At 38.2% G+C, this 26389-nt stretch overlaps 1 protein-coding gene across 3 annotated transcripts in view; it reads left to right on the top strand.

The window, feature by feature from the left end:
- LOC139760865 (putative carbonic anhydrase 3) overlaps window positions 1-25568 on the top strand; it is a 243630-nt gene extending 218062 nt beyond the window's left edge. For 2 of the 3 annotated variants that reach the window (XM_071684582.1, XM_071684584.1), the window contains 7 exons: window positions 1860-1907; window positions 3190-3354; window positions 4182-4320; window positions 5592-5764; window positions 8020-8180; window positions 21763-21849; window positions 23212-25568. In XM_071684582.1, the coding sequence (XP_071540683.1) occupies window positions 1860-1907; window positions 3190-3354; window positions 4182-4320; window positions 5592-5764; window positions 8020-8180; window positions 21763-21849; window positions 23212-23316 (878 nt within the window). In that variant the 3' untranslated portion in view covers window positions 23317-25568. Of the gene's footprint in view, window positions 1-1859; window positions 1908-3189; window positions 3355-4181; window positions 4321-5591; window positions 5765-8019; window positions 8181-13110; window positions 19943-21762; window positions 21850-23211 lie in introns of those variants that run through there. The other variant, XM_071684583.1, reaches the window with a different exon arrangement.
- Window positions 25569-26389: the final 821 nt, after the last annotated feature.

Consider the following 26389-nt stretch of genomic DNA (forward strand, 5'->3'; position numbering starts at 1 on the left):
AGAGAGAGAGAGAGACGGGGCAACACAAGTGTAAAACTCACCGTAAAACACACACACACTCACACACACACACACACACACACACTCAAATTTGACAGACATAAAGTATTTGGTATTTCTCGTGTGGAATAATCTATCATTATCCCCCCCACCTCTCCCCTTATACGTCTGATAAGGCGATCACGTCGGTAGATTCTCTGTAAAGTGTCTTACACTCGCGTGGTCAGGAGACAAATTGGAAAGAATATCCCGTCTAAGACGGGCTCGCATCCCTTTTACAGGTTGGTTCAGGCATCGTCAAACCCGATCCTATCTTGCGGCGACGCACCGCGAGGCGAAGAACGCATAACTTCCCAAACATTTTCTGAAACCTAATTACTTCTCCATGTGCCATAGTTTTCAGGGACTTTCGAAGGGTCGGCGAGGGCGTTCAATGGGGATGCTGGAGAGACTGTTTTATTTGTTTTAACTGCGTCCATTGACGTGATTCCGTTTGTGAGGGGGGGGGGGGGGGGGGGGGGAAGAGTGTGCAATTCGTTTCCCGCACTGTCGTTTTCGTTCCCCAGTAAGCAATGGAGTAAGGAGGACGTTGAACTGATGTGAAGCTGACGTGTGGCTGTCGACCTTACCTTCAATACCTTGTCTTTTAAAAAGAAACGAGTTAAAGTTTTATATTTTCAGCGTGTTCATTTGTTCAATCGTTTTGAAAATCAGAAAGAATCATACAGGTATTTGATATATTTGATTATTCAGTTACTGACTACTTCACTAGTGTTCAGGATTGATTGATTGGTTGGGAGTGTCAAAAGTTCTTCCATCAAGCAGCATTTTATTGATATATATATATATATATATATATATATATATATATATATATATATATATATATATATATATATATATATATATTATCCCTGGGGATAGGGGAGAAAGAATACTTCCCACGTATTCCCTGCGTGTCGTAGAAGGGCGACTAATAGGGGAGGGAGCGGGGGGCTGGAAATCCTCCCCTCTCGTTTTTTTTTTTTTTTTTTTTTTCCAAAAGAAGGAACAGAAAATTGGGCCAGGTGAGGGTATTCCCTCAAAGGCCCAGTCCTCTGTTCTTAATGCTACCTCGCTAACGCGGGAAATGGCGAATAGTTTAAAAGAAAGATATATATATATATATATATATATATATATATATATATATATATATATATATATATATATATATATTCATTTTTTTTCATACTATTTGCCATTTCCCGCGTTAGCGAGGTAGCGTTAAGAACAGAGAACTGGGCCTTAGAGGGAATATCCTCACCTGACCCCCTTCTCTGTTCCTTCTTTTTGGAAAATTAAAAAAAAACAAGAAAGGGGAGGATTTCCAGCCTCCCGCTCCCTCCCCTTTTAGTCGCCTTCTACGACACGCAGGGAATACGTGGGAAGTATTCTTTCTCCCCTATCCCCAGGGATAATATATATATATATATATATATATATATATATATATATATATATATATATATATATATATATATATATATATATATATATATATATATACTATTCGCCATTTCCCGCCTCAGCGAGGTAGCGTTAAGAACAGCCCCCCGCTCCCTTCCCTATATATATATATATATATATATATATATATATATATATATATATATATATATATACATACTGGTGAGCTTATTTTCAGGTTAGGTCAGGTATAAATTGCTGGCCAGTCAGTCACCTATAATGTGTCACAAGCAAGCTAAGTTCAATCGCGCCATGTGGCGTTATATGTTAGCAAAACATCCTTTCAGTGTTTAGTACATAAGTTTATCTTGGAAGTATCTTAAATCATTTTTTTTCTTTTTCACTTTCAGATTCATATGCGGCTGGAGGAATGAAGTTTTCTTACAGCGGAGAACATGGTAAGCATTTCCAGGCTCTCTGTAAGTTAGTAAGGTGGGTCTGTTTGGACTGGTTAGGGACAGTATTTACTTCCAGTATCTGTTTCCAGGTCCCTCTCACGCACAGATTCCTGCAGTTTATTTCTGTCAAATGGTATTCATATTGAGGGCTTCTTTCACTGTATCCCATCCTCATTATCTTGAATGTACTCATTGAATTTCATGAGCCGTCAATCATACCAACCTGTTCCCCTTATAAGTGGATGCAATCCTCCTTGTTTTTTACCTCCCTTATGACTTCGGCATCATCTACAAACATATTAAGGTAGGAGATCAATCTTCTAACGGCTCATGTACATACATAGACCAGCAAGATCACTCCAGCACTCTTATAAAAATATTTCTTTACTTTCATATGAAGTATTTTACATAATCATGTGTTTTATGCTATGGTTGTTCAGTTCCTACCTCTGGAAGAACTGTTCACTGTCTTCACTGATGTCTGTTAAAAGCTTAAAGGTTGTGATCAGCTCACCCCTGACTCTTCTCATCCAAGATGGGTAAATTTCCTTGTCACTTAGCTGTCCTATTTCTGGTACCCTTTTTGTTGCCATCCTCTGGACCCTCTCTCTCTATGAGCTCTTTGTTCTTCTATAAGTGTAATGACGTGACCTGAAAAGCACATTCAAGTTTTGGCCTTTTGTAGGATATGGATAGCTTGCTATCTGTTTCCTTGTCCCTGCACTTTAAAGCTATTCTGATATTTGCCAGCAGACAGTTTGTCTCCTTAACTGCTATCCTGACATGGGATCCTGGCAACAGGTTATGATGATGTAGACTCTGAAGTCCTTCTCACACACAAAATCCTGAAGCTTATTTCCTGCTAGGTATGATGTCAGGGTATATGATGTGGTTGTCAAGTTATGTGTTGTTGGTGTATATGGTGTGTGTATGTTGTTTTTGTGGTATAAGATGTAAGTGTTAGGATATGTAGTATGCATGTTTAAATATAACAGTAAATTCTCATTTATTTTAGGGTGTCTAGTATGCATGTTGGGGTATGTAGTGTGGGTGTTAGGGTATATGTAAGTGTGGGTGTCAGGGTGTGTGTAAGTTGAGATATTTCAAGGATCCCCTTCTGTGAGGCTCCCACATAGAGAGGCAGTATGAAGGTTGTGGGTATACCTGCAGGTGTTAGGTATGTCCAGTTTTTGGTGTTTATAGTGTAAGGATGCTTTGAGTCCCTACTTACATGTGGTGTGATACAGTACACTGAAGAATAACCTGGCTTAATATTTGGCAGGACCCACACATTGGGGGACAATGTTCCAGACATGTGCTGGCAGCCGACAGTCGCCTATTAACATTGAGACTGGCAATGTGAAGACAGAGTTCTGGAAGCCCCTCAACTTCAGGAACTACAATACACCTCCCTCTATCATGCGTGTGAAGAACAATGGCCACTCAGGTTAGTTCTTTTCTTATAAGGTCTATTTATTGTTTTATAGAGTGAGTGGATCTGTATGAGTGGCATCATGTTGCATTGTTTTATTGTTCCTGCTGGAGATTTTGGACAGTGATGCTTGATGTTCATTTCAGTTTGGCTCCATCGTAGTAATCTACTGGAAAATCAAGGTGTAATCCCTAAAACATGAAAGATCTGCCTGTACCTGCCTGTACTTAATTTCATATATAATGTCTTAACAGTTCTTTGGCAAAAACTCAGTTGATATCCTGTATAGGATGATAGGATAATTTATGCCTTATACTACCATGCTACTGTACAGCAACTGCAAATGTATAGTTAGTCATTATGTAAAAAAGAAAAAAAAGGTCCAGAACATTCTAGTAAGATTACAACCCTCACTTTTTTCTTTCTTTTTTTTGACATGATAGAATTAAGTCATCCACTTCTTTAGCCATTTTGATTACTGTAACTACTGATCTTTTTTTTTGTCTCCGCAGAAGTCTTGTAAGCTTGTAGGCAACACTCTTTTACTGTCTCAAAACAAATTATGTAGTCATGTAAGTGGTGCAGGGAGCTGACGGAACAAGCCTTTTTATCATGTTTTATACAGACACCTGCCTCTACAATCACCACCCACTGTGTCTTCTCCTTGAAAGATATATGATTAACAAAGACAACCAGTCCTCTCACAAAATTTTTGCTTCTTCTTTATCATAGTCATGTTGTTGATGCAGGCCATTGAGCCTCTCACAGAGTTACTTCTCTCTACAGCACCATCTATTGTATTAGATATACTGAAACCACCCTCTGAACCTCACTCCCTGCAGCTCAGGTTGAGATGGATGGAGTGGCTGCTCCTCGTGTATATGATGGGGGCCTTAAGGGCGAGTACATCTTTGCCCAGTTCCATTTCCACTGGGGCTCTGACAACACCCTTGGCTCCGAGCACACCATCGATGGAGTCAGGTGGGTCATTTGAAATGTCACTATGAGAACAGATGACGAATTACATCTTTCAGGGGTATTGAGTGCATTTTAGAGCACTTAAAGCATTCTGAGATTGTTAACAATACATGGGCTTTTTAGAACATTCATTGGATATTTAGAGCTTTTCAAGATAGTGGTAAAGAGCATGTACAATACTGAAATTGTTTGAGAAGCTTGAAATACTTGATAAATGTTTGAGTGGTCATTATTAGCTTAACTCTTGTAGTGTACCCTTTTCCCATGGGACTATTGACAAAAATTTGAATTATGATTTTGAGTCGTTTGCTAGACAAAGTGTTTACTAGATTGTAGTTGTAAAAAAATCACGGTCCTTTTTCTTATCTTGAAGTCAGATCTTTGAAGTGATATGCTAGTATGAATCTTGGATTTAGATCAGCAGTTTCTATATATTGCTTCTGTTCTGTTAGTATTTAGTGTAGGTCATATGGTGATTCAGTTATCAAGTTCTGACTCTTGTTTCCCCTTTTAGGATTACCTGAAATTGCTAGAAGCTAGGATCAAAACAGTTAATAGAAGCCTTTGGGTCAGTGTAACAGCTTTACATATTGTCAAAATCTTGGTCAGCAGAATGAAATAAAGTGGCTCTTGCATTCTAAGGCTGCACTACTTCTAGTTGCAGGAAAATATTAACTCCTTTGCAGTAAGAAGTTCTTTGACAAGACTACTCTCAAATGATACAGCCTCACCAGAGGTGACTTCACTTGCAGTGTAACCTCAAATAGGTGGAGCTTGGTAATGCTTATAACTGCACCCTAGTGAATAAAGAGTTCTGTCTTTGTACTATAGCACATGGGAGTAAAGGTCTTTCAAGCAGATTTTTGGGATTTGTGATTATTCGCAAAAATAAGTTAAAATGATATAGCACTGGAGTTGGTCAAGACTTAGAATTATATGTAGTTAGAAACATTGTGTCTCTTTGTGAAGAATTTAACTTACTTTGTTATAACTTCTGATATTACAAAATATATGATAAGCTAATGTGTGAAATCTTTGAGCAAGCAAGTCTCAAAGCTCTTCATAGTCACTTTTACAAACTGTTGTAGATGATTTCTTAATTGTTTACTTAACAAGTATTCACATGGACCTCAAGCCAGTATTGTGCACTGCAGATTACCCACTGAGCTGCATTCTCATTTTAATTGAATACATGACAATTTCAAAATATACTTCAGATCGCTGTGCTGTCACTCTTGTGAATCATTTTCCATTATGATTATCATACTCCTTAGGTACCCCATGGAGCTTCATCTGGTGCATTACAAGGGGTCTTATGGTAGCTTAAGAGAAGCTGTAAAGCGACGAGATGGCCTAGCTGTGTTGGGTGTACTTCTAGAAACATCCAAGACTGACAACCCTGCCCTCACACCCCTCACTACTGCTCTCATGAACATCACAGAGGCTGGTAAGTATTTTAGCCTTAATCCTTCAAAGAGTGGGAGACCTCTCCTGTAACATACCATTTTATACCTTGGCTTATCTGGTAAGTGTTTGTTTCAAGGTCGTACATTTTTTCATTAGTTTTTTATGTTTTAGTTTTAGGCAAGTTTTCCAACCTTGAGATAGATTAGTAGATTCATATGTGACCTCAAACTATGCTTTCACATTCCCAGCAACCAATTGAATGCACAACATTGAATTTTTATGTGATTCTAACACTTCTTTCAAGCACACAGACACGCACAGAAAGGTGTTGATATTAAGTAGGAATTTTTGATGTAAGGAGATTGACTGGAACAGTCTAGATGTTTATGGAGAAAGAAAATCATAAGAACACAAATTCCTTGAATGGATGTAGGAAGGCTTCCTGCACCAGAATGGCATGGAGCACATGAGCACATGGAGCACACCATTAGTATTGTATATGTATGTGCATAATTTAGAAACAGAAAGCTTCATTTATAATGCTCATTGAGGAAAAGTGATGATGCAGTGCTAGATTTTTTTGAGAATGTGGTCTGTAGAAAAAAATCTTATTGAAATTTGAGAAGGATTTAAAGCCCAGGAGATATGAGGCAATAATTACACAGAGCTGAACAAGTGTTTTTGGTATATTGTCTTGATAAAGTAGTTTCACCATGAGTATGCATGAGAAAGGAGTCAGAATGTGGATGCTGTTAAGAGAGGCCAACAGAGACCACCAGAGAGGGGAGAGGTATATTCAGAAGATATCAGAAAACTACACAAAATATCTACAGAAATGTCTTTTATAATGGTACAAATAGCACAGAAACCTGACAGCTTGTGAAAAGTATAAGAGGGCAGCAAAATGAAGGGAATCACTTGCCCAGTAGTGTATGCAATCAATTAAATGGCATCATTTTGGAGAAATTTCATATTTAGAAATAAGGAACTTTTGATGCTTGAATGTAAAAACTTAGTGAGCCATCATTTAGAGGATGTATTGTACATATGGTTCCCATGCTTGGTTAAACATATAGATGAATTAGAATCTATAGAGCATAGAGCCACAAATAAACCTAGTCATATATGATATCATTCAGACAGAGAGGGTAGAAAAAGGGACAGCCCTTAATTTGTTTCACAATAATCAAAGTACTGCTCATGTGGGCCACAGAGGGAATGGGATTAAATTCCGCAAAAGAATGATAAATTTTAATATTCCATACCTATAGCATTATTGATGAGGTAGTAGCAAGTTGAAACATTCAAAATAGGTCTCAACAAATGCCGTAGTCAATCAAAGGCAGAAATGTACGTCAAATATGAGCCTGGTTATAGGCAAAAAAATGCTGGAGTGTGTTTTTTGCATTTCATAAAAGACAACCAAGAGGAGCAGGAGTGAGGCACTAGAAATCCTCCCTTCCTGCACTCTTGATTTTAAAAAGGAGCATAAGTAGGAATGAAGGTAGAATTTATCCCGAAAGGCTTAGTCATCTATTCCACTTGCTTCTTTGCTAATTCAGGAAAGACAAGGAAGTCAGAAAAGAATTGTTTCCATTCTTGTTTTAAAAAATAATTGAAAATATAGAGTATTTGAAAATAAGTTTTATGGTCTTCTCTCCTGTTGAATGGGGTGTTGGGAGGGAAGTGAGCCTTTCGCTTTTCTGTCTTCTCCCAACCATTTTGTAGGCTTAGATTATAAGAAGAGTGTGATTGAGAGAGCTATAGAAATGTGCTGAATTGGTTTGGACATATGGAATGAGTGAGGAGAGGATATATATGTCAGAAGTGGAGGAATCAAGGAGAGAGGAAAGAGAAGACCAAATTGGTGATTGATGGATGGAATGAAAAAGATTTTGAGTACTTGGGCCTGAACATGCAAGAGGGTAAAATGTGCGCATGAAATAAAGTGAGTTGGAGTTTTGTGGTATATATGGGGCAATATGCTGTCATTGTACTTAACCAGGGCATATAAAACATCCAGGGAAAACCATGGAAAGGATTTTGGGACCTGGTTATAGATGGGAGCTGTGGTTTTGGTGGATTATATCTGACAGCTAGAGAGTGGGTGTGAGTAAATGAGGGCTTTTCTTCATCTGTTCCTGGCACTTTCCCGTCAATGCAGAGAATTGTGAACATGAATGAAAGAAAGAAAAAAGGTCATAGAGAGTAATTACCTCAGAGGGAATGTAAATCTTTCAGATCAAATAGTTTGTGTAAGTGTTTGTAACTCTGTTTCTCATTCATCTCCCTCAGGCAGGGTTGCTGAAGTTGCTGCTAATTATCCCCTGAATGCCTTCCTGCCCAACAACTTGGAAAAGTTCTATCGGTATGAGGGCTCCCTCACCACACCTACCTGTAATGAAGTCGTCACGTGGACTGTCTTTGCAAATGCTATCCCCATCTCCGAGAGTCAGGTAAACCTCCTGATACACCAAGGGACCCTTAAGCAACAGGAAGACTCATGGTTAATCACAGTTGGGATTCTTCTCTGGATTTTGATTGGTCACATCTCATGTGATGCTATAAGATTGAATACAGCACATTGTATCCTTTCAAAATTCAATGATTAATCAGAATTCAGAAAGGTTTCTTGTTCATTTTGAATGGCTGTGTGTCCCTGTTACACCTTGCCCATCAGTGGCACAAGGATCCTCATCCTGGAAAACAATAATTATAATGTACATGTTTTAGGGGATTCATTGTCTTTATTTTATTCCCACTTCTGGTTCCTGGCCTTTATCTTCTGTGTGTCTTGTAGTGTTTTGGTGTTTAGCTAATAGTTATGGTGTCAGCTAGGAAACTCGCTTTTAAGATATACTGTAGTTCAGGTGTTCCGGGACTTTTTTAAGTGAAAGGGGGGAAGATCTCAGGTCACCAGAACACCTGAGACTTGGAGATCTTTCCTGACTTTTATTCTGCTTCACTTAATATTGACATGGGAATCAGTGCTCCAAATTCTTGGTTTTTCATTTCCAAGTAGCTGCCACTTACGACAGAACTGGACGTAAGAATAACCTTGCTAACAGTTAAATTACAGCTGTGAGGTTGAAGTTGATAAGATATGCTGGGTCTGTAGCCACATACACAGGTTCAGCAACTACAGCATGCTACACAAGACAAAAGAGTGCAAAGAAGACAGAATATGTATCACTATATGAAGTAGCATAAAAAAGACAAGACAGGAAGCTTTTGAGCTAATTATCAAAGGAAATTGTCACTTCAGACTGTGTACACATATCATAGGCAATAACTGTAACTTGTAGGCCCCAGAATTATGAGTGTTACAGAGAAAATTTATCGACAAGATGCTGTTTACAGTAAAGAAATACCAGTGTGTTAGAACAGATAGCAAAAACAAACCAAACAGGTTTTACACACAATCCAACTTGACCCAAAATGGGGTATATGACATTTTTTTCTTTACTGACCAAGAAGATGGAACTTGAAACATATGACAATCTCTTCACTACTGACCAAGAAAGTGGACCTTTGGGACAATGAAAATGCCTCCATACCGGAACACCAAACGTAGACTAAAGCAGTGTCTATTCCTCTCTGTGTATTTTGGTATCTGTCATCGGGCACATTGTACAGTACTGCACAAGCATAGTGGTGGTGGAACTCATGTAGCACTACAGAATACAAGAGCACAACAATCTACAGCTGACCAGAGCAGCAACAGGAGCACTAGCAGCAACACCAGCCACATCGAACTAACAACAGGTATGTTAACTCTTCACATGGTTACTAATATGTCTTCCATATGTCATGTTAACCTTTGTAGATAATAATACCCTTGAAACCTCACTTTACAGACAAAGGTTTTTCTATTTTTTCTTTTTGCCTATATCTTTTTTGTGCATTTTTTTGTAGTTTGCATCTTGATATTTTTAATTTCTAATCTGTTTAAAGTGTAAGAGTCTTTGTATTTTGTAGAACTGCACTGTTCCTTTTTATATGTTGGTGCTGTAGTTTTTCATTCCTAAAACTTGCATGTTTTTCTTTATGCAAGCAGTGCATGACTTTGCATGACTAAATTTTCCCAAGACAAATTCTATGACATCCTTTAATTTTTCAAAAACCCAAAAGGTGTCATGAGTAAATACATTCAACACTGAATGCCTGATGATTTCAACCTGCAGGATTTTTTTAGTTTAAAGAAATATATTGCCTTAATGAAATCGAGCATTTTTGCTTCATTCAGTTTTTCCATCATAATGCTTAAGATACCTTATGATTGCTAAAGATACAGTACTTACTTCCTTTCTACATTCAGTGTTTTTATCTCATTATTTGAGCTATATACATATCTATATATGTATTTTCATAATTATTGTTTACGGTGTTCACATTTACTGATTTTCTGTTATTCACCTCTCTTAATTTTCATTAGTTCTCTTAATATCATACTATCTACATTATAAGGATTCTTAAGTGTCTTCTTAATTTAGTGGTTATATATTTTTTTCTTACAAACTGAAAATCATTTGATTTACAGAATTATTCATTTATCTCTGCACTCCTTACCCCACCTAGTTTTTTTTTGCTTCAGTCACTTATTTATTATGTTACAGTCACAGTTCTCACAGTAAATTTGATCTTTTATATTGCAATTCATATTTCAATGTTCTTTGTTAGTATTTCTTATTTTCATTCTTCATGTATCTTAATTTCATTTATTTAAGTATTGCATCTGAGCCATCATTTTCCTATCCATCATCTATCTCATGGTAATGCTATCAGCAGATTGGTGAGCCTAATCATAGCAACCTGCACGCATCACCTTAGAGACACACAGACTGTGGAAAAGCATCTTTACCAGCATCCTCTGTAACTCACCCTTAACAGTCCTTGCTCTCACTGTTTAATTGACCCAGGCCACTTCAGCATGTGTGAGTGGTTGGCTTATGATAGACAGCATATTGATTATGTTGTTTATTGAGTTGTGGTTAGTGTCCACAGTTGCAACCATTGGGATGATTTTTATGTAACTGAACCATGGCATAGATGTTACCGGACTTTGCCTACAAGTGGTTATGCCATGGGTGAAAAGTCACTGTTGTGTCATTGTCAGTGGATGAAAAGGAGAACAATCTTGTCGAGGACCTTCTCCCTCCGAAAGACCAACATTTCTCCATTACAGGCTATAGCACATCCTTAAAGTTGCAGGAGCCCTGCAAAAAAAAAAAGGGTCCTTGGGTTTTTCAATCATATGATTAGAATTACTATGGCATACACCTTGGGGTCACTTTGTTGTTGTTGTTATCATCAGCCATCCACCCATCTTTCATTCATATTGTTCATCATCTCTTTGTGTGAACATCATCTATTTGTTGTCATTAGTCACACCCCAGCTTAGTGAATATGATTTTGACTTGCCCTAGAAGGGTCATATCAAATGCATTAAAGTTTATACATTTTGCAGTTGTTTCCTGCCATCTGAAAATTGAACAGCAGAGAACCTATAACTCTTTATTCGGATTTTGCCTGATTTGTGCTCTTTATAAATAGGTTAGACATGGGACCTAACATGATTCATACGTTGCAAGATTTAACCTGACCCTTCCACCAAACTGTACAGTTGTTTCCTGTCGTCAAGAGAATTGAATGTATTTAGCCTAAGTTAAGCCCCTTTTATAGAGAGTTTATCTTGGAATTCAACCTTGCTCATAGCTTGAAGAGAATTCAGTCTTTGGTCATGAATGTTTATACAGGTGTTTTTGATGTTTTCACAATAGTATTTCCTCCCATTCTTATTGTACTCCTGATAAGTACACTGCATTGCAGGTGACACAAGTGTTTCATGGAACACCCTTCAAGTTACTGGAGATGTGGAATGAATTATGACATTAGGATTTAACTAAATAACAATGAGAGCCCAAGTGTCATTTGATTCTGTGATGCCTATTTTCTCTTGTAAACTTGTGTATATTTAGATAAGACATCATATCGTTTAGTGCTCTAATTCTCGCACATTACTTTTTGGGGTAGGGGGTTACAGAAATTTCACCAGAAAACTATCCAGAAGATGTAATTCTGGAAGCCAAGTTGCCATTAATGGGAAAAATATGAGAGATGAGCAGACATACCCCAAAGACCTGAGTGACTATTCCTTTGCTCACTTCCACTGATAATTTTCAGTCCACTGAAGGAGTCTTTCCCCCCCCCTGTACTTTCCCAAGAATCCACCCTCTTTACCAGTTGCTTGTGTGGGAATGTCAGATGCCTCCGGGCATCTCAAGAAAACAGTCCATTGTCCATCTCTCTTATCTAATACAGCTCATTCTTACATAAAGGCATAAGAAACTTGTTATGCCTGGATTTTTTTTCTCTTGATCCATGCTGTTTTAGTTTAGTAGTTTCTCCTTTACTAGTTATCATCCATTTGTTTTCTGATCATCTTCAGTGTTTTACAGATGACACTGATCAGAGTTATTGGTGTATAGTTTCATTGTGATTTCCTAACCTCATTTCTCATGGGTAGGCACAGTATTTTCCCTTATTATCTCTTGACTCGCATCTTATTTGCTCAAATATTTGTCAAAAAGTAGTTTTTTATAAACTATTGAAGCTCAGTAGTGGTAAAGAACATCTGTCTACTGTATGAGCTAGAGTAACTCGTGTACTCAAAGATTTAATCCATGGTAGTGGAATTGGGAAATGAAACTTGTTTGGTTTTGCCTACCTCACCCAAAGGTCCTTTGCATGTCATAACAAGTGTATGCACTTTTTAAGTGAATGCATGACTTTTCATATTTCTAAGTTATAAGCTAAGGTTTGCTTAACATAGAAATGTAGGAGGAAAATTTATACTATTTTTCTCAGTTTGAGGATAATTTAGATTGCACACTTGCATAGGGAGAAAAATTTTCTTGTAAAACATCTGATGTCTTTGTCAGGAAGTTTCACTTGTATTATTGAAATAAACTTCACATCATTTACCAATGGAACTTAAGTTGTCTTATTAGAGAAATTTAGGGGTATCCTGAGAAGGTAACCTGTGTGAGTCATGGTGAGGGATTCTTTATGATTTCTACCCTCAGACAGTTAAGCTTTATAATTCTTTCCCTCCATTTGTTTTTCTTTCGTTGTGTACCCTCTCTTCCCATAAGAGTCTGGTCTGCAAATACCAATGGAATCCTGAGTAATTTTGTCTCTCATTTTCTCCTACTTTATTTGCCCAAGTCATATCTGTCTCTTTGAAAAACTCTTAGACTCTCACTAGGGAACTTTATACATCATATTCATTGTGGGATTTTCCTGATTTCTGAGAGAAGCTAGGATATCATATCCAAAAGGGAACTTGTGTTGCTATGGAACCCCCTGACATAGTGTATGTTTCAGTTGGCAGAATTCCGAGCTCTACATGAGGACAAGGAGAAATACCTGATCAACAACTACCGGCCACTTCAGGCCCGTGGAGTCAGGAAGATCTACGCCAGACACCGCTTCATCCCACGCCGGGTTGTCTCCTGCACCAAGTCTTAATGTCTCATCTTCTTCCACTTCAGCTCACTCTGGCTGATATCTGTTTCATCAGGCCTTACCATCATGTTATTCCTTCATATCTCTTTTGACCTCTTACTGACGTTGACTATGTTTAACCCTTCTTGAGTTCCTCTTACTGTTCTTAGACTTGTTCTTTTATCCTTTTTCAGTGAATTTCATTTTGCAAAACCTTATTTGTCCAGGTTACAGAGTTTAACACAGACTTGTATTATTGATGTTATTACTCTTTGACTGGGTTTATCTGGTGAACATATAAGCCCCTGAATTATTTTTGTCTTCTTTTGAGTTTTTATATGGTCTTAATTCTCAATTGTGATAACATGAAATTTGTATCATTATCTTTGTTTTACAAGAAGAACATTTTGCTTCCTTGTTATAGATTTATATTTTCACTTGTGTCTCCTTACTGTAACAATTTGAATGGAAATGATCAAGGAACTTGTGCAGTGATAGTATCCTATCTATCACTGTGCAAGTGATAGATAGTTCTGTGAATTAAGATCCAAAAACTCTGTATTTGTAAGAAATTAGTTAAACGATTCTGCATTCTGAACATTAAAAAACATAGATTTCAAGGAGATATATGTATCAGAAGTGGAGGGGACTAGGAATAGGGGGAGACCAAATTGGAGACTGAAGGATGGAATGAAAAGGATTTAGAGTGGCCATGGCAGGACCTTGCAGGAAGGTGAAAAGTGTACATGGGACAGAGTGAATTCAATTAATGTATTATACAGGGGATGACTTGCTGTCATTGGACTGTACCAGGGCATATGACGCAGCTGGTGGGGAGCCAAGGTGAGGTCTGTGGGGATTGGTTGTGGATATGGGACTGTGGTTTTAGTGCATAACACATGACAGTTAGAAAATAGATATGAGTGAATGAGGCTTTTCTTTGTCTGTTTCTGTTGCTGACCCACCAATGCAGGAAACAGCGAACAAGTTTGAATATAATTGGGTGGTAAGTTTCCCTGGGGATAGGGGAGAAAGAATACTTCCCACGTATTCCCTGCGTGTCGTAGAAGGCGACTAAAAGGGAAGGGAGCGGGGGGCTGGAAATCCTCCCCTCTCGTTTTTTTTTTTTTTTTTTTTAATTTTCCAAAAGAAGGAACAGAGAAGAGGTCCAGGTGAGGATATTCCCTCAAAGGCCCAGTCCTCTGTTCTTAATGCTACCTCGCTATCGCGGGAAATAGCGAATAGTATGAAAAAAAAAAAAAAAAAGTTTGAATGGAGAAAAACTGGAGGAAGTGAAGTGTTTTAGATATCTGGGAGTGGATTTGGCAGCGGATGGAACCATGGAAGCGGAAGTGAATCATAGGGTGGGAGAGGGGGCAAAAGTTCTGGGAGTGTTAAAAAATGTGTGGAAGTCGAGAACATTATCTTGGGAAGCAAAAATGGGTATGTTTGAAGGAATAGTGGTTCCAACAATGTTATATGGTTGCAAGGTGTGGGCTATAGATAGAGTTGTATGGAGGAGGATGGATGTGCTGGAAATGAGATGTTTGAGGACAGTATGCAGTATGAGGTGGTTTGATCGAGTAAGTAATGAAAGGGTAAGAGAGATGTGTGGTAATAAAAAGAGTGTGGTTGAGAGAGCAGACGAGGGTGTTTTGAAATGGTTTGGTCACATGGAAAGAATGAGTGAGGAAAGATTGACAAAGAGGATATATGTGTCAGAGGTGGAGGGAACAAGGAAAAGTGGGAGACCAAACTGGAGGTGGAAAGATGAAATGAAAAAGATTTTGAGTGATCGGGGCCTGAACATTCAGGAGGGTGAAAGGCGTGCAAGGAATAGAGTGAATTGGAACGATGTGGTATACCTGGGTCGACGTGCTGTCAATGGATTGAACCAGAGCACGTGAGGCATCTGGGGTAAACCATGGAAAGTTTTGTGGGGCCTGGATGTGGAAAGGGAGCTGTGGTTTCGGTGCATTATACATGACAGCTAGAGACTGAATGTGAACGAATGTGGCCTTTGTTGTCTTTTCCTAGCCTTACTTTGCGTGCATGAGGAGTGAAGGGGTTGTCATTTCATGTGTGGCAGGGTGGCGACAGGAATGAATAAAGGCAGCAAGTATGAATTATGTACATGTGTGTATCTGTATATGTCTATGTATGTATATATATGTATACGTTGAAATGTATAGGTATGTATATGTGCATGTGTGGACATGTGTGTATATACATTTGTATGTGGATGGGTTGGGCCATTCTTTCATCTGTTTCCTTGTGCTACCTAGCTAATGCGGGAGACAGTGACAAAGTATAATAAATAAGAATAGATATATACCAGGGTAGATGTGCTGTCAATGGATTAAACCAGGGCATGTGAAGGGTCTGGGGTAAAGCATGGAAAGGCCGTGGGGCCTGGATGTGGAAAGGGACCTCTCACCAGCTGCCCCTCTCAGCACATTTACATCCAAAAGTCTTTCTTTTACTTGCCTATCAATTAATTAATACATAATCCTGTAATGCCTGCTGACCATCTTGCCTACTCTCTTTAAACCAGGTAGTCCCAATCACCAGTATTTTTTCTGCACATAACTCCACAGGTTGTTTACCATTTTCATTCATAATACTGAATACCCCACATCCCCAATTATACCCTCAACTGCCACATTGCTCACCATCACATTTAAATCACCCATCCCCAATACCCAATCTTATACATCAGAACTGCTGATGCACTCACTAAGCTGCTCCCAAAACACTTGCCTCTTGATATTTCCTCTCGTGGCCAGGTGCATAAATGCTAATGATCACCCATCTTTTGCCATCCACTTTCATTTTTACCCACACCAATCTATAATTTACTTGCTTGCACTCTATCAGACACTCCCATAACTCCTGCTTCTGGAATAGCTACTCGTACTTGAGATCTTGTTCCCACACCAACCCCTAATTTTACTCCCATATCATTTCCAAACCATTCTGCCCTTGAACTTTGTTTCACTCAGAGCCAAGAACATCTGGGTTTCTTTCCTCCAACATACTGCCTATCTCTTCTCTCTTCTCATCTTGATCACATCCACACAGTTAGACCCCAGCCTGAGCATTCAAGGAAGATGAGCACTCCCTGCTTGGCTCCTGTTGTTCCTTCTTTTAGAAATTAAGACACAAGAAGGGAGGTTTCCAGCTCCCTGATCCTGACCCCCTTAGTCACCTTCTATGACATGAGGGGAATGTGGAGGTAGAATTCTTTCTCTTCTACCCCTGGGATATATATATTTTTTATCATACAAGCTCTCCATTTCCTGCTTGAGTGAGGTAATGTCAAGAACAGATGACAGAGCCTCAGAGGGGAAAAATCCTCACGTAGCTCCTAGTTCTGTTCTTTCTTTTGGAAAGTAATACAGGTGAGAGGGATTTCCAGCCATCTGCTCCTGCCCTGTTAATTGTCTTTTATGACATGTAGGGAATACATGGGCAGTATTCTTTTTCCCCTTGGGATATAGGAGAAAGAAGGCTGTAGAAGGCAACCTAAGGGGATGGGAGCAGGTGGCTGGAAACCTTCCCCCCCCCCTCCTGGGAATCTTAGTATTTTGAAATGCTTAAAGTTGATACAGGAGGAGCCATGCAAGGAGTGTTAAATCTCCTGGATGGCTTAGGCTAGGATCTCTGAAGTGGAAAAGCCAGCTTGTCATCAGTTGTCATTACAAAGAGAGCTAATATTACATTGAACCACTGGAAGAGCTAGTGTGTTGATTGTTGGCACCAGCAAAAAGTTGGCCTGTCAACAGCTCACATAAATGGTAAAAGCTGTTGGTTTGTTGTCACCACACATTACTGGAAATTGTATTGTCAATTGTTAGTTCATTTAAGAAGAAGAGCAGGTGTGCTATCAAATCACTCCAGTGAAGGGGTTTCTGTTATCAACTCACATTACTGGAATACTTGATGTATCACATCAAATCACTCCAGTGAAGGGGTTTCTGTTATTAACTCACATCAATGGAATACATTATATATCACATCAGTTTTTACCAGTGGAGGAATTGGTATGTCATTCAGAAAAACTGTGAAAGAGATGGTGTCACCAGCCCAAACAAATGGAAATGTTGGTGTCTGTAGTTGACAAATGCAGAAAATTTTTTGTGCTATCGGTTCACACCAGTGATATAACTGGTGGTGTTGGCTTAAATCAGAGAAACCTATGGTTTGCCACCACTCAAGGATACCAGGTGTTGTCAGCTCATATCAGAGAAAGCTATAGTTTGTCATCAGCTCACAGGATACTTGGTGTTACCAGTTCACTGATGTCAGAACACAGAAGTGAAAGAAACACTTGAATATCCATGTGAGGTTTCCGTATACATAACATGGGTTGGTGTCGTGTGTAGATCTTCATTAACTCATTAAAAGATATCAGACTAAAATATGAAGTCTGTATGTACATTACTCATGCCAGTTTTCTTTATGCTTGTGGATGGCTCATGCAGAAACTTTCACCTAATACCGTGATACACATTTTGTCATGAAAATTGTACTTCAGAGGTAATTATCATGAGTGCTTTCATTTTCAGAATAGTGGTAAAGTTACAAGATTTTATAGATTTGATTACATTTTACAGATGCACTCTGCATTGTGATCTCTTGTTATTATTATACCTTAGATTGAAGTTAAAATGCTGTCACCTCTGTGAGAAAAGTAAATATTCATGTTTCTCTTCTGTTTATGCTGAATAGTAAACATATGAACAGAGCTATCCTATGTAAATACATTGCCTTAAGTACAAGTAAAAATGTCACCTTAATTGTTGTAAACCTCTTGGATATGTGATTAGGGTGCAGCTCTTGATTTTGTGGTCTAGATTCAAGGCGCCTCAATAATATCTTCTTGAACTAAAATTCAATCATATATAGCCTTCTTAATGGATACTAGCTCCATCTAATAAGGTCAGTCACAGGACATCTTTTGCATTGGCTTCATGTTTTGGGATTAACTGATTTAATTACTAAGAATCTGTAAAGCTATTGTAATTGCACATGACAATAGCCTGACTTCTTTATTTTATTATAAGCAATAGAGACTTTATTTGCTTTACTTTAGTAAGACTACTTAAAATGGGAAGTATATCATAATGATATAGATTAAGTGCCTAGAACACTTCAGACAGAAACATACACAAAAAACTTCAAAGTGAAAGGTAAATAAACACACTCTTTTAAGAGGTTGTGACTCTGTAGTTCTTATTTATACAGTCTTTGCTTTTGTAGAATCCTCAGTAGACATATTTAGTATAATGAAGCTGGTATCTCTGGATGGAGTTCCATGTCTGTGTATTTGTCCGACCATGTTGTCCAGTCTGGAGTGAGAAGTGCCTTAAGAGCTTCCCTCTGCTGAACAAATATTTGTTTGCATAAAAAAGTTGTTTTCTTATCCTCAAAAGATTTGATTTAACATTAAGTTGTTTAGTATGAGTTAGTATGTGATTTTGATTTTTATAGCTTTTTCTGATATTTTGTTAAAAGTATGGCTTATTAGTATTTTCATGATTTTCATCATTGTGTACATTAGAGATTTACAGTTGATTTTGTTGACACTCTGCGCACCTCTTATTTGCTGATGATACTTAAGAACCATGCTTGCTGCCATTTATAGTAACCAAGTATGTGTGAAACAGCAAAGGTTGACTTATTGTTGAATGAGTGAGACTTTGTTGCATGAGTATACAGTTTTTCCCTCTGTCTACATATGATTTCAGTGAAGACCATCTGTAAAAGATTTACTGCAGCAATTAGGAACAAGCTAAATTGAAGCTTACACTGACAAAGTATGGTCCAGGTTATTTTTATATCATGCACTTGTGTCAGCAGCTGGTTGGATAAGAATTGGGTATGAAAATTATGGTCTCTAATATGCAGCTTGCAGATTTGAATTGATATAATCCCAGTGAAGTAGGATTATTTTTGCACTTTTTTTCACTGCAATAATTTTTTTTGTTTCTCTGTGAAGGTCTATGGTTTCATCAGTATTACCATTTTGTAAGTTATGGAGCTTGCATTTATGTTTATACTTGCATTAGATTCTTGAAATGAAAAGGTTCCTGATGTAACTTACATACTTATAAGCATTTCTGTGGGTTCTTACAGACTTCTTTTGAAGTTGTCAAATAATGCTTTTACAGACACATGTCTGAAAAACATGAAAATTACATTTGTTAAGATAACTTTAATATTAGATTTTGAAAACATTGAAAGTTTAGAAGGAAATTAAATTTATTTGGCCCTAAACATCACCAGTAGAGCACAAACATATCTTTAAGTAACTTCCATCAACCAACAATGGAGGGTGAGGGGTAATCACTTGACAGATGTCTCTATTTTGCAGATTCTTTAGCATTCATAACATACCAAGGGCAAATGTGGTTCAAATGGTTTTGTAAAAAGATCCAAATTGTCATTCCTGTTGATCGCTCTTTTTTAGCTAATTCTGTAATGTTCATTCCCATCAAATTTTAGGATTGATTTGGAAGATAGATAGTGTCTTGTCAAGTCTAGTTTACTCTATTCATGGAGACAGTGTCTTGTCAAGTCTAGTTTACCCTATTCATGGCAAATGTATTCTAGAACGACATGATTGTTGTTATAACATGGAATCAAAAATGATTAAGATGTAGCATGGATGTTAGCTTATTTTCTCCCATGATAAATGTGAGTTCCTTTTTTCGTTTTCCAAAAGAAGGAACAGAGAAGTGGGCCAAGTGAGGATATTTCTTCTTGGGCTCAGTCCTCTGTTCTTAATGCTACCTCGCTAACGAGGGAAATTGCAATTATGTATAAAAAAAGTTTCCTTGCACTACCTCGCTAACGTGGGAGACAGCGACAAAGTATAATAAATAAATAAATAAATATATATATATATATATATATATATATATATATATATATATATATATATATATATATATATATATATATACGTGTACTTGTAGGCATGTGTACGTGTAGGAAGAGAGGAAAGTGATTGGTTCTCAGTGAATGTAGGTTTGCGGCAGGGGTGTGTGATGTCTCTATGGTTGTTTGATTTGTTTATGGATGGGGTTGTTAGGGAGGTGAATGCAAGAGTTTTAGAAAGAGGGGCAAGTATGAAGTCTGTTGTGGATGAGAGAGCTTGGGAAGTGAGTCAGTTGTTGTTCGCTGATGATACAGCACTGGTGGCTGATTCATGTGAGAAACTGCAGAAGCTGGTGACTGAGTTTGGTAAAGTGTGTGAAAGAAGAAAGTTAAGAGTAAATGTGAATAAGAGCAAGGTTATTAGGTACAGTAGGGTTGAGGGTCAAGTCAATTGGGAGGTGAGTTTGAATGGAGAAAAACTGGAGGAAGTGAAGTGTTTTAGATATCTGGGAGTGGATCTGGCAGCGGATGGAACCATGGAAGCGGAAGTGGATCATAGGGTGGGGGAGGGGGCGAAAATCCTGGGGGCCTTGAAAAATGTGTGGAAGTCGAGAACATTATCTTGGAAAGCAAAAATGGGTATGTTTGAAGGAATAGTGGTTCCAACAATGTTGTATGGTTGCGAGGCGTGGGCTATGGATAGAGTTGTGCGCAGGAGGATGGATGTGCTGGAAATGAGATGTTTGAGGACAATGTGTGGTGTGAGGTGGTTTGATCGAGTGAGTAACGTAAGGGTAAGAGAGATGTGTGGAAATAAAAAGAGCGTGGTTGAGAGAGCAGAAGAGGGTGTTGAAGTGGTTTGGGCACATGGAGAGGATGAGTGAGGAAAGATTGACCAAGAGGGTATATGTGTCGGAGGTGGAGGGAACAAGGAGAAGAGGGAGACCAAATTGGAGGTGGAAAGATGGAGTGAAAAAGATTTTGTGTGATCGGGGCCTGAACATGCAGGAGGGTGAAAGGAGGGCAAGGAATAGAGTGAATTGGAGCGATGTGGTATACCGGGGTTGACGTGCTGTCAGTGGATTGAAGCAAGGCATGTGAAGCGTCTGGGGTAAACCATGGAAAGCTGTGTAGGTATGTATATTTGCGTGTGTGGACGTATGTATATACATGTGTATGGGGGGGGGGGGTTGGGCCATTTCTTTCGTCTGTTTCCTTGCTCTACCTCGCAAACGCGGGAGACAGCGACAAAGTATAATGAATAAAATAATATATATATATATATATATATATATATATATATATATATCCTTTCTTTTTCTTTCAAACTATTTGCCATTTCCCGCGTTAGCAAGGTAGCATTAAGAACAGAGGACTGGGCCTCTGAGGGAATATCCTCACCTGGCCCACTTCTCTGTTCCGTCTTTTGGAAAATTAAAAAAAAAAAACAAGAGGGGAAGATTTCCAGCCCCCCGCTCCCCCCCCCCCCCTTTTAGTTGCCTTCTACGACACGCAGGGAATACATGGGAAGTATTCTGTCTCCCCTATGTATATATATTATGTATTATTCATTTTTCTCATCAGTAATCTCTCTTATCTATATTTTTGTAGCTTAAGACATCTCATGGTTGTATCTGTTCTGTTTTACAGCTTAACGCCTTCCGTGCTTTGAAGGATTATGAGCGTGAGGACATTGTCAATAACTTCCGCCCACCTCAGCCTCTCAACAACCGAAAGGTAGGAACCATTGAGGGAGATTATACCACAGACAAATTACAATGCTTGAAAGGGAGAGTTGCAAGAGTTGGCCTCTGCCAGTAGCCTGTTAAAGGGTGAGGCACTAAAGACTAACAAGTAGCTCTGGGGGCACCTTCTTGTGGGATTACATGGAGGGAACGGGCATCAGAGTTATAGAAAGATAGATAGATAGGAGAATATATGATAGATACATTAGATTAGAAGAAAAGTGCTCAAGATGTATGGGAACTGTATGTTGGAAAGTATACTAGAAATAGATTAGAGTAGCTTAGAAACTTTATGTACTTGAGATATATTAGGCCTCCAGAGAAGGAGAATATACTAGAGGTGGATTAGATTATCAGAGAAAGCTTGTATGATAAAACAGATTTGTAGAAAAGGAGGGTTGAAAGAACATATTAGAGATTATATCAGTAAATCTGTGGAGGAGTACTGGCTCCTTACATAACTGTTACTCCTGTAATAGATCTGACTTTTTCCATTCATTTCATTAACATTTGCAGTCTTTCAAGTAGCCTATCTTTTGTTGAATACAGTTTGACTGTTTAATGATATTTTTACTACCTTTCCCCTCCTTAATCTGATACTTGCTCTTTTCCTTATAGTGAAGACGTTCCCCCACCCCCTTAACCCCAACCCTTATTATCTTAAGTATACTCAGGCTGAGCTCATGCATAAATATTTATCCTGAGTTAAGTCAATTATGTTCTGAAAATTATTTTCCCAAGATAACTCATATGAGGTTATAGATACCTTTTCAATCATTCCCTGCAGACATCAGTATGGTAGGTGTCATTTCTCTCAATAGATTGCATAATAAGCACTTATTTACAACTGCAAACAACATAGTGAAACATCTGTAGAAGAGATGCGAGCATCTGCTTTACAAACATGCGTTTATAGATCAACTATCATGCTTTGATTACTGCCTGAAGTTTTGAAAACTATGAAAACATTTTTGCTGTATTCATGACATGTTTATGATTATGAACAGATATGGATGACATCATAACAGAAGCACTTTGCACTCATAACCAAGGGGAAGCGAGTCTAGCCCCATTGCTAGGCAGGTCACATGGGTGTTTTTGATGTGCACTGTGCCATACTAGAAACCCTGGAACAATTTACCCTTTTTAGTTAAGGTCGAAAACAATTTATAGGTTGTTGACATTAGTGTTAATGTATTATGAATATGAATTATGGAACTGTTTGTCCAATGATGAACATTTTCACATTCATTCTTAATGTGTAATATTTAATATTTAATTGTATATAATGGTGGATATTCATTGAATGGTTCTTTAGTGTTTTATTCCTCAGTTTGGATATGTTGCTTCACAGGTGCTGGTGCCCGCTGAGAATGGTGCTGACTCTGCTGGTTTGAAGAAGGTTGGATTTACATTCTACTTTATGATATCCATGGCCGTCCTCATGATGAACATGTAGAGTCCTTCTCTAGTTTGTTCACTGATCATTATCACTACCCAAATCTCCTTCTTCTCACACTCCAGTGGGCAAGTAGAGAAAATATCTTGATACATAGATCACAACTGTAAAAGGAAAAGATCTTGACAGTGCCTCCAGCTAGTGCCGCTAACTGTACCACCGCATGCTGTCACAGAAGAGGAGAATGTCAGTCCTTACCTGAAGTACCAAGGAAATGACACTGTAACGAAGCCCAGTCCTTAAGATTAGTGCTGTGTGACAATTTTGTTTTCATGCATAAAACTGCCCTTTTGTGTTGCAACATTTGAAGAGAATAGAAGCAAGAATGTAGGGTTTGTGCTAGATCCTGGGATTTGTTCCTGGTGTGTGTGTGTGTGTGTGTGTGTGTGTGTGTGTGTGTTTGTGTATGTGTGTGTGTGGAAGTTGATGTATGAACTTCTTGTAGAAGTTTGGAGGTAGTTGGCAGAAACAAGTGGGAAGATGGACTCTGATATTCAGTAGATCATCACTGGTGCCTGAGTCCGAGTGCTCCAGGTGGTATTTGATAATGCAGCATCTTTCAGGCGTTCAGCTGCAGTTTGCTTTATTTCCAGATTTGATTGTAGATATTTTAACTGAAATCTGGTTTAATTGTATATAGCTAAAAAACTAGAAAGAATTTCTTAATTATTCAACAGCTGTTTGTAGTATTTTCAGATATGATTGAATTCATTCTGGGTTTAAGTCTGGCTCCAGTAATGTGTGGATGCAAAGTTAAACTGAAAATGAACCCTGTACTTCCATCTGTGATTTTTCTGCATTATTTGATGCCACTATCCACATGCCAGCCTGTGTAAAAGGCCAGTACTTATGAAATTGATAATCCTGCCAGATCTGACCCATTCAACCCCATAAAGATTAAAAACTCCCAAAACCTGAGGTGATGTATTGGTCATAAATGGAAGGCCACTTTTCCTTGTTACATAAAGTTTTTATCATCTTTATTGATGCCATGAAATATAGAATTGTGAGATGTAAATAGGCCAGTGTTATTCCTAGTCTCATTTGTTGAACAAATACCCAGCTGTTGTCATTGACCCTTGTCTTTTACAAAAATAGCCATGTGTAAGTTATGTGCAGTGTTGGCGTATTCATTCTTCATCTAACCAAGGTTCGATGGAGCTTTTAATATTAAATCTACCACCAAACTTTGTACACATCTCCATTACATGTGAAAATAGTAATGGCCTTTAGCATTAGTGTAGAGGGAATGTGCCATTTTCCATTAATGCTAGAAGTCTTGTAATTTACTAAGAATAAGATGAAAAAGAAAGCTCCCATCCCAGTACTTTCACCTAAGCCCATCCGTGTTGTAGGTTGGTAACATTCCACACTGCTCCCTTGCTCAGCGGTGTATTGTCACCATGCATGTAGATACAAGTTAAACTCACACATACCTTTGTCAGTACCAGTGTACAGAGAAAGAATTGGACACAAGAGTGCATGCATTTAGCTGTATATTTATGAGAACCTCCAAAACCTGGTACCCACAAAGCATGAAAACCTGTGCTTCTGACTTTGTGTATATCTCTTTATATATCCCCATGTATATCCTGTACTACTCACTCATCCAGGGTTGAAGTTCCAGCCACCTTTGTGTATCCTTCTTCCCACTTTGATAATCCACCAGAGGTGTCCTTTGGTAACTCCTTCCCACCCCTTATTGTTATTTAAGAGTATAGCACAGATATTTATCTTTTTATGATTTTTTTTTTCTTCACTTTAAGCTCATTTTCCTTCATTGTTTCTCTCAACTGTAATCTTACCCTTTTTGAAGTCATGATCAGTTGTTTGCATTCTTTCTGAGTAATTAACATATGAAGATTAACATTTTTGATGTGTTGGTTTCCTTCATTTTTAACTTTTGCTATTTGTTTTCAATTTTGTTCATGTCTCCTCCTATCTTTTACTACCTCTCTTTCATCTTTGCATTGTATCTATTTCCATAAGAGTTTATTTTAATTTAAATATTAATCTAAGTAATACACAGTAAGCTTAAGTCTCTGAGGTTTTGTGTTCAACTATACCTGTCACACAAAGTGAGTTTTTCACATTCAGTAAAAGGTTTTGTTTATATTATCACCACCTTCATTTTAATTGATAATATTAAATTGATTTCGTTTTTTAACATGAAATATCAACCCACAATTATAGCAAGTGTAATATAATTTTTTGTTAATTCCAAAGGAAAAATTAAAAACCAATTTACAGTATGCCTGTGTTTTTCTTCAAACTTTTATTGTATAAGTTTTTCATTTAGCAATGATTAATCTCCTTAAGATTTAGTGGAAGTATATTTGTAGCAGTGTTTTTATAAACTTTAGTGCAGAAAATGTATACTCATTGGTGATATGCTTATAATTAAGCATAGATACATGTGTTAGCAAATTTACACACGATAAAGCGGATGGAACCATGGAAGTGGAAGTGGATCATAGGGTGGGGGAGGGGGCGAAAATTTTGGGAGCCTTGAAAAATGTGTGGAAGTCGAGAACATTATCCCGGAAAGCAAAAATGGGTATGTTTGAAGGAATAGTAGTTCCAACAATGTTGTATGGTTGCGAGGCGTGGGCTATGGATAGAGTTGTGCGCAGGAGGATGGATGTGCTGGAAATGAGATGTTTGAGGACAATGTGTGGTGTGAGGTGGTTTGATCGAGTAAGTAACGTAAGGGTAAGAGAGATGTGTGGAAATAAAAAGAGCGTGGTTGAGAGAGCAGAAGAGGGTGTTTTGAAATGGTTTGGGCACATGGAGAGAATGAGTGAGGAAAGATTGACCAAGAGGATATATGTGTCGGAGGTGGAGGGAACGAGGAGAAGAGGGAGACCAAATTGGAGGTGGAAAGATGGAGTGAAAAGGATTTTGTGTGATCGGGGCCTGAACATGCAGGAGGGTGAAAGGAGGGCAAGGAATAGAGTGAAGTGGAGCGATGTGGTATACAGGGGTTGACATGCTGTCAGTGGATTGAATCAAGGCATGTGAAACGTCCGGGGTAAACCATGGAAAGCTGTGTAGGTGTGTATATTTGCGTGTG

The sequence above is a fragment of the Panulirus ornatus genome, chromosome 38, assembly GCF_036320965.1.
Source record: "Panulirus ornatus isolate Po-2019 chromosome 38, ASM3632096v1, whole genome shotgun sequence".
NCBI classification, from domain to species: Eukaryota; Metazoa; Arthropoda; class Malacostraca; order Decapoda; family Palinuridae; genus Panulirus; species Panulirus ornatus.